At 41.4% G+C, this 8674-nt stretch overlaps 1 protein-coding gene across 1 annotated transcript in view; it reads left to right on the forward strand.

Annotated features, from left to right (window-relative positions):
- The window catches only part of faim2a (Fas apoptotic inhibitory molecule 2a), a 48157-nt gene that overhangs the window by 2510 nt on the left and 36973 nt on the right, over positions 1-8674 (forward strand). Inside the window, exon 2 of the mRNA XM_048595719.1 lies at positions 8494-8640. Within this exon, the coding sequence (XP_048451676.1) occupies positions 8538-8640 (103 nt within the window). The 5' untranslated portion in view covers positions 8494-8537. The remainder of the gene's footprint in view (positions 1-8493; positions 8641-8674) is intronic.

Raw genomic sequence — 8674 nt, forward strand, 5'->3', positions numbered from 1 at the left:
GACCCAAAACATTAACTCTGATTTTTCTCCACAGATGCTGCCAGACCAGCTGAGCTTTTCCAGCAATTTCCGTTTTTGTTTCTGATTTAGAACATGCACAATTCTTTTGGTTTTTATTATGGATTTTTAATTTCTGAACTGGACCTGCTTGTGGCCCCGTTCCATCTGTCTCTCTCTGGGTCATACATCTTAAATTATTTAATACTTAAGCAATTATGTCACCAGGCAGATTATTGAATTATTTTGACCCAAGTGGAATGATTTCTTGGAAATGTTGTTTTAGCCCATTGTTTAAAATATTTAACTTATGACTCTACCAGACACAGTACTCCAAAAGTGGCCTCACCAACATCCTGTACAACCGCAATAAGGGCAATAAATGCTGCCTAGCCAGCGATGCCCTCATCCCATGAATGAATAAAGAAAAAAAAATCGCAACATGACGTCCCAACACCTATACCCAATAATGTGAACAATGAAAGAAAGCATGCCAAATGCCTTCTTCACCATCCTGTTGACCTGTGACGTCACTTTCAAAGACCTATGTACCTGAACCTCTAGGTCTCCCTCTTTGACAACATTCCCCAGAGCCCTGCCATTAACTACGTAAGTCCTGCCCTTGTTTGTTTTACCAGAATGCAACACCTCACAATTATCTAAATTAAACTCCATCCGCCACTTCTATCCATATAATTATCTGATACCCTATTAAATGCCTCAATTGAACCTGTCTCCACCACACTTCCAGGCAGTGCATTCCATACTTCAACTACTTGCTGTGTGAAAAAGTTTTCTATCATTACTTTTGCTTTTTTTGCACATTACTTTAAATCTGTGCCGTCTTGTTCTTGCTTCTTTTGCAAACGGGAACAGCTTCTCCCTATCTACTCTATTCAGCCCGTTCATGATTTTGAAAACAAAATCAGAAATTTTTGGAAAACTCAGCAGGTCAAGCAGCATCTGTGGAGAAAAAGCTGTTAAAATTTCGGGTTGTGACCCGTCTGATTATTTTTTCCAGAAATTTCTGATTTTGTTTCTGATTTTCAGCATCCGCTGTTCTTTATTTTGATGATTTTGAAAACCTCTATCAAGTCTCTTCTCAGCCTTCTCTTCAACAGGAACACTCCCAACTTCTATCCTCACCACTGAAGTGTCTCATTCCTGAAAGCATACTTATAAATCACATGTGCACTCTCTCCAGTACATTCACATCTTTCCTATAATGTGGCACCCACAAATGTACACAATATTCCAACTGAGGTCTAACAAGTGTCTTATGCAAGTTCAACATCAACTCCTCACTCTTGGACTCTATGCCTTATTAATAAAGTTGAGGACATTGTAGGCTTCATTAACTGCTCTCTCCACTGTCTTGCCACCTTCAGTGTTCTGTGCATATATTCAACCAGTTCCCTCTGCTCTTGCACCTCCTATTTTTTATTGTCTTTCAATGTTATTCCTACCAAAGTGCATCACTTCACACTTCTCTGCGTTGAACCTCAACTGGCACCTATTTGCCCACTCCGTCATTTTCCTTTGGGAGTCCTCCTCACAGATTACAATTCTGCCAAGTCTAGTGTCATCTGCAAACTTTGAAATTGTCTCCTGTACACCGTGATCCAGATCATTATCATATATCAGGAAAAGATTTCAATCATTATTATATGTCAGGAAAAGCAGAGGTCCCAATACTACCTTTGGGGTGTTCCACTGCAAACCTTCCTCCAGCCTGAAAAATATCCATTAACCGCTACTCCTGGTTTTCTATCATTAAGCCAATTTTCTATCCACATAGCTACTGTCCCTTTTTTATTATGACCTCAACCATCCTCACAAGACTGTCGTTCAGTATCAAGCACCTCCTGAAAATCCATGTATACCATATCAACAGCATTACCCTCCCGCAACACCGGTAGGGTTCCCCTTGTCCTTACTTACCATCCCACCAGCATCCACATCCAGAAGATCATAGACACCTTTACCGCCACCTCCAGCGAGATGCCACCACCAGACAAATATTCCCGTCCCCTCTCTTGTCCACCTTCCGCAGGGACCGTTCCCTTTGGGACACCCTGGCCCACTCTTCCTTCACACCCCAACACCACCCCACGGCACTTTCCCCTGAAACCAGCGAAGGTGCAACACCTCCTCCCTCCCCACTATCCAAGGGCCCAAACATAGCTTCCAGCTGAAGCAACACTTCACCTGCACTTCCCAGAATCTAGTCTACTGCATTTGCTGCTCACAATATGGTCTCTACATTGGGGAAACGAAACGTAGACTGCATGATCTTTCACAGAACAACTACGTTTTGCTTGCAAAAAAGACCCTGAGCTACCTGTTGCCTGCCACTTTAACACACCACCCCGTTCCCTTGCCAACATCTCTGTCTCTGGTTTGCTGCAGTGTTCCAGCAAAGCTCAACGCAAGCTGGAAGAGCAACACCTCATTTTCCGCTTGGGGACCCTGCAGCCCTCCGGACTCGATATCAAGTTCAATAATTTTAGGGCCTAAACTCTCCCATGTCTTAGCACCCCCCACCCAACACCCCACACACAAGGCCTTGTTATCACATAGCCTGCCATTACACACTACCTATTATTAGTCACTAACAGTCTCCATTAACAACTATTCACCCTCCCAGCCAGATTGTTATCGACTCCTTTGTCTATCCAATTGCTCTTCTCTCTGTTCGGACTCTATCCTATCAGTTACTCCCTACCCCAACCCCCTCCCTGTTTTCTGCGTATAAGCCGATGTTTTCCCAGCTCCCCTCAGTTCTGAGGAAGGGTCACCAGAACTGAAACATTAACTCTGATCTTTTCCTCACAGATGCTGCCTGACCTGCTGAACTTCTCCAGCAACTTCTGTTTTTCTTCCTGATTTACAGCATCTGCAGTTCTTTTGGTTTTTACCTCTTTGAGCTTTTCTGTTACCTCTTCAAAAAGCTCCAAGTTAGTTAAATTGACATTCCCTAATAACCCTTTTCCACATGACAACTGATTCTATCCTAAATAATTGTTTCTAGAAGCTTCCCAACTACTGAAGTTAAACTGACAGGTCTATAATTACTGGGGTTATCCTTGCAATCTTTCTTGATCAAGGCCATAGTTTGCAAGTCTCCAGTCTTCTGGCACCTCGCCTGAGTCCAAGGAAGACTGAAAGGCTGTGGTCAGTACCCCCACAATTTCCACCCTCACTTACTTCAAATTCCTTGGATGCATCTCACTCAGTCCTGGTGCCTTGTCAACATTAAGTGCCATCAATCTATCCAAAACTACTTCCTTATTAATTTTGGACCCTTCTAGTGATAGAGTTACCTCCCCTATCACCATGGACTGGGAAGCATCCTCCTCTTTTGTAAAGACAGAAAAGATTTACAAGGATGTTGCCAGATTGGAGGCTTTGAGCTATAGGGAGAAGCTGAATAGGCTAAGGTTATTTTCCCTGGAGTGCTGGAGGCTGATGGGTGACCATTTAGAGGTTTATAAAATCATGAGGGATACGGTAAATACACAAGGTCTTTTCCCTAGAGTGGGGTAGTCCAAGACTAGAGGGCATAGGTTTAAGGTGAAAGGGGAAAGATTTAAAAGGGACCTAAGGGGCAACTTTTTCAGAGGGTGGTGCGTGTATGGAATGAGCTGCCAGAGGAAGTTGTGGAGGCTGGTACAATTATAACACTTAAAAGGCATCTGGATGGGAATAGGAAGTTTATGCCAAATGCTGGCAAATGGGACTAGATTTATTTAGGATATCTGGTCGGCATGGCCGAGTTGGACTGAAGGGTCTGTTTCCATGCTATACAACTCTATGACTCTATTTCCTCTAAGCTGAAAACTGAAAGAACTGCAGATGCTGGAAATCAAACAAAAACAGAAATTGCTGCTAATTGTGGCATTAATTTCTGGAAGTCGCTGCCACACACAGGCCTTGGAAACATGCAACCTCTTAAAGGAGTTAGAGGGAATGCTGATACAATGTATTCACTTAACATCTCTGCCATGTCCCCTGCCTCAATGTGTAACTATGTTTTGGGTCTCTAATTGGCCCTATTCCTCCTTTAACTAGTCTTTTATTATTTACATGGCTGTTGAAGACTCTGGCATTTCCCTTTAGGTTAAACGTCTGGAAGTAGGAGCAGGAGTAGGCCATTAAGCCCCTCGAACCTGCTCTGCCATTTGAAATGATCATGGCTGATCTTACCTAGGCCATACTGCACTTTATTGCCCATTGCACATAACCTCTCAATCCGTTACTAATTAAAAATCTGTCTACCTCCTCCTAAAAATTTACTCCATGTCCCAGCATCCACCACAGACTGGGTAATGAATTCCAGGTATGTGACCCTTTTAAGAGAAGTAATTTCTCCTCATCTCTGATTTGAATCTGCTACCCCTTATCCTGAAAGTATGATGTCTATTCTAAATTGTTTCCCCTTGTGGGGCATTCTCTCTATATTTATTTTGTCAAATCCCTTTAGCATCTTATATTCCTCAATTAGAACTCCTCTCATTCTTATAAACTCCAGAGAGTGCTCAATCTCTCCTCACAAGACACACCTCTCACATCTGGAATCAATCTAGTCAATGTCCTACTTGTCTTTTCTCATAATTCCTCTTTGATTCTCTTATTCGCTTTTTCACTTTTCCTCTAAACCTTTGGTATTCCTATTGGAACAAAAACAAGGTTGCTGGAAAAGCTCAGCAGGTCTGGCAGCATCTGTGAAGAAAAAATCAGAGTCAACATTTTGGGTCCAGTGACCCTTCCTCAGAACTGATGATGGCTGGGAAAACATCAGTTTATATGCAGAAAATAGGGAGGGGTGTGGGGTAGGGAGTCAACGATAGAATAGAGCCTAAAGAGAGAGAAGAAATGAGTTTTAGCAAATACTCGGTCAAACACCAGGAGTGACAGTGAAATTAATGTCAGTGGGCAAGAAGAAAGATTGGAACAGTATTCCTATTGATTCTGAATTGTATTTTCTGCCTTACACCAACACTTTTTCTTTAGTTTCTACCTACTCTTGTCATCCTGAGAACTGTGGATTTGTTTGTCCTACCTTTCCATTTCAGGGAATATACTTGGGACTGTACCAAAAACCATCTGCTCTTTGAAAGTAGCCCACTATTCAGCTACTGTTTTTCCTACGTGTTATGGACCTCCTGTGCTGTAACCTACAGGGTTATGGATGAAAAGCTAGAAAATGGAAGTAGGCTGCATGGCTTTTTTTTTCTCTGATTTCTGAATAATTGGAAATGCAAGTAAATCTCTGCTTCACCTGGAAAGGGATTTGAGACCTTGAACTGCAAAGAAACAGGATGTAAGAGGTGCCTTGGAAAGGAGAGGGAGTATGGGGGTGACTGAGGAAATAAAGCCTCACAATTCCCAGAGTGATCACAAAAGTGAAACATTTTAAAAAGTAGAATTGCAGAATTTCCCAACTTATCTCTTTTTCAGACTCGGGTTGACAGAAAGAATGGACTAGACTTCTGTACTCAAAAATACTTTTATTACAATTAAATAGATTCTAGCTGCAATAAACAATTATGAACCTTTGACCTACTAGTTAAAACTCGAATTCCTTTATAACTCCTCCTCCACACATATACATGCAGACACGCACATAAAACCATGGTAAAGACTGGAAAGGCAGTTCAGTTGTCCTTATGCAGAGGGTTTGCTGAAATGATCTTTTTGCTGATCCAAACACTGCTTCGTGGTCTTTCTTTTCCAGAACCATTCACTTGTTTGCACGAGACACAGGGTGACTGGTTCCCACTTATATAGGTTGTTGACATTTCAATGAAAAGTCACAGCTTACAGCAATTGGAAAGGGCAAATAAATTAGCTATCTTCAGGCTTGAGCTGCTTTTTATTGTGGAGCAAAATTCAGCTGCTTTGCTTTTAGTGATCCGAAGGTTTCTCCCAGACATTGTCAGTCCCAAGCTGTTCATCTGCAATTAGATCATTGTAGGTAGGCAGAGCCTGCGTCATCAATAACTGGTCACTAGCCCACAGACCAATTCAGGTATTCTTGACTGCTGGAGTTCCAATCACACACAGCTCTCTGGCCTCAACTCATCTGCAAGTAGGTTTCCACTACTGCTTGAATAAGCGACTGTGTAAACAGCACTTCCAATGCTTTTGAAACATGCAGCAATCCTTCGGTTATAAATCAGTCCTTTTGCCATTTCAGTCCGTGATCAAAAAACAAATTAAAAGATTATAGTCTTTACAGAACGGATTCCAGTGTGACGTAAGAAACAGAGTGCTCAGTAGGGAAGGGAAGATGTGTTTGGTGATGGTATCACACACTGGAGTTGGTGATAATGGTGTTTAATCTGTTGACTACAGTCCAGGTGAATTCTATTGTGCTTGGAGAAGTGGTAGGCAGAGAAGAAATAGATCAGACATGGTGGATGGTCCTGCCAACCACGCTCGAAGGTTGGTGTAAAACCTTCAGTCAAGGACAAAGGAAAACATTTCTGAAGTACTAGGATGATTGGTTATATTGTCTGATCAGATTTGACAGAAAAAATTGAGTTTTTTTTACAGGAAGCAGGTTGCGAGAAAGTATAATCAATGTACCTATGGATATCAGTTGGTATGTTTTTTCTTTATTCATTTGTGGGACATGGGCATCACTGGGCCAGCATTTATTGTTCATCCTTAGTTACCCTTGGGAAGGTGGTTGTGAGTTGCCTTATTGAACCACTACAGCCCATGAACTTTCGCTAGACCCACAATGCTGTTAGGGAGCAAATTCCAGGATTGTATAGCATACTGAACTTTAATTTTAGCCCATTGTCAGAGATGGAGAAGTCGAGGATGGGCAAAAATGAAACTTCCCAGTTTGGAATGAGAGCAGGAAGCTGCAACGATAGCTAATATCAGAAAAAGGTGAGAAAGTGGGCCCCATGTAAAGCTGGAATGTGGAATACTTCACATTGCAGAAACAGATTAGATGATCATTTTCATTTTGCAGTTTGTGGGCTATTTGTTTTATGTAAAATCGGAATGCTGCGCTATAGTACCAACATAAGTTGATACTTTTTTTAAATCAATATATTTCATAAGATGTGGCATAGCTGGCTAGTCCAGCATTTATTGCCCCTCTTAATTATCTTTGAAAAAGTGGTAGCCTTGAACCACTGCAATCCATACAAATTTATGCAATTGACCTCTAAAGTGATTTGAGGTGCTATTATATATGCTATATAAAATGCAAGGCTTTTTTTCATGCTTCTTGCCACTGCCAATTTTGAGTCTAATTAGCCCCTTTCTCTCAGATTCCAAGGGATTTTAAGTTACTAATTGTTCTGTTGCGTGTGATCTTGTCAAACCTTTACTGAAATACATTTTGGTTCTAGCAAATGTACTGTCTTCATTAAGTCTGCTTATTATTTTCTCAAAGAATTCAATGAAGTTAATCAGAAATATTCTTCTCTCAAAATCCATGCTGTGTCCTTGATCAGTTTCTCTGAATGACAATTTATACCTGATGTCAGAAATTCTTCCACTGATCTCCTCCCACTGAGATTAGGCCTATAATTACTCGATCTATCTTTTCCCCCCTTTTTAAACCACAGCACAATGGGAGTTGTCGTCCAGCACTCCGCCTATGGTTAGAGGATTAGAAATGATGGTCAAAGCCTCCACTGTTTATTCCCTTGCTTTCCCCAGCATATATGTGATATATATTACATCTGGTATATATTTCATCTGGGCCTGGTGAATTATCTACTTGCAATGAAGCTAAACGCTTAACATTACACACATAAGTAATCTTAAAGCTGGCTATCTGGTGATAACTCTCAATATTTTTTAAGCTGCCATCCACGAACTTTATTATCAGATGGGTAAATTAACTGACTTAAAAACAGAAAGCGCTGGAGAGTTTTAGCAAGTTCAGCAGCATTAGTGTAGGGAGAAACAACAGTAACACGAACAAAAACAAATTACTTGAAAAACTCAGCAAGTCTGGCAGCATCTGTGGAGAGAAACAAAGTTAATGTTTTGGTCCATTGACTCTTCTGCAGAACTGAAGAAGTGAGGATCAGTTCGAAAAAAAGAGTCACACTAGACTCAAGACGTTAACTGTTCCTGTCTACAGATACTGCTATTCTTCTCCAGCACTTTGCTTTTTTTTTCAGATCTCCAGCGTCTGCAGTATTTTGTTTTTATAACTTATTGGATGAGGTTCTGCATTGCTTCCCAGGCACACTACTTAGGTATCAGCTTCGTGTGTAAGTCTTTTCGTGCATTCTGAGTGACCCTTGACCTGATCCAACTTGAACTAACCAACAGGAGATCTGGAAGATCCAAATTCCAACACTGACTAAGTCCTGATGTTGGCAGTTTTTGGTTGCTGTTTCTCCTTCGACACATTTGTGAAAGTTGGGATAGGTTGAAGAGAAATAGGAGACTTCTGTTTTCTTGAAGGTTGTGCAAACGTGCCTGTGTAAATTGCTAACTGTTCTCTTTTTTTTTAAGCATGTAATTCCAGCTTCTATTGAAAACAGCACTGCAGCTCAACCATGGCAATTCCTGCAGCACCACCAAGCTATGCTGAGGTGATGGCGAGTAAGGAACAGCTATTCTCAAGCCAGCAGTCTTACTCCAGACAGCAGCCTTATCCAGGCCAGCATTCTTACCCTATGCAACAGCCTTATCC

Source organism: Rhincodon typus, chromosome 4 (assembly GCF_021869965.1).
Source record: "Rhincodon typus isolate 14 chromosome 4, sRhiTyp1.1, whole genome shotgun sequence".
NCBI classification, from domain to species: Eukaryota; Metazoa; Chordata; class Chondrichthyes; order Orectolobiformes; family Rhincodontidae; genus Rhincodon; species Rhincodon typus.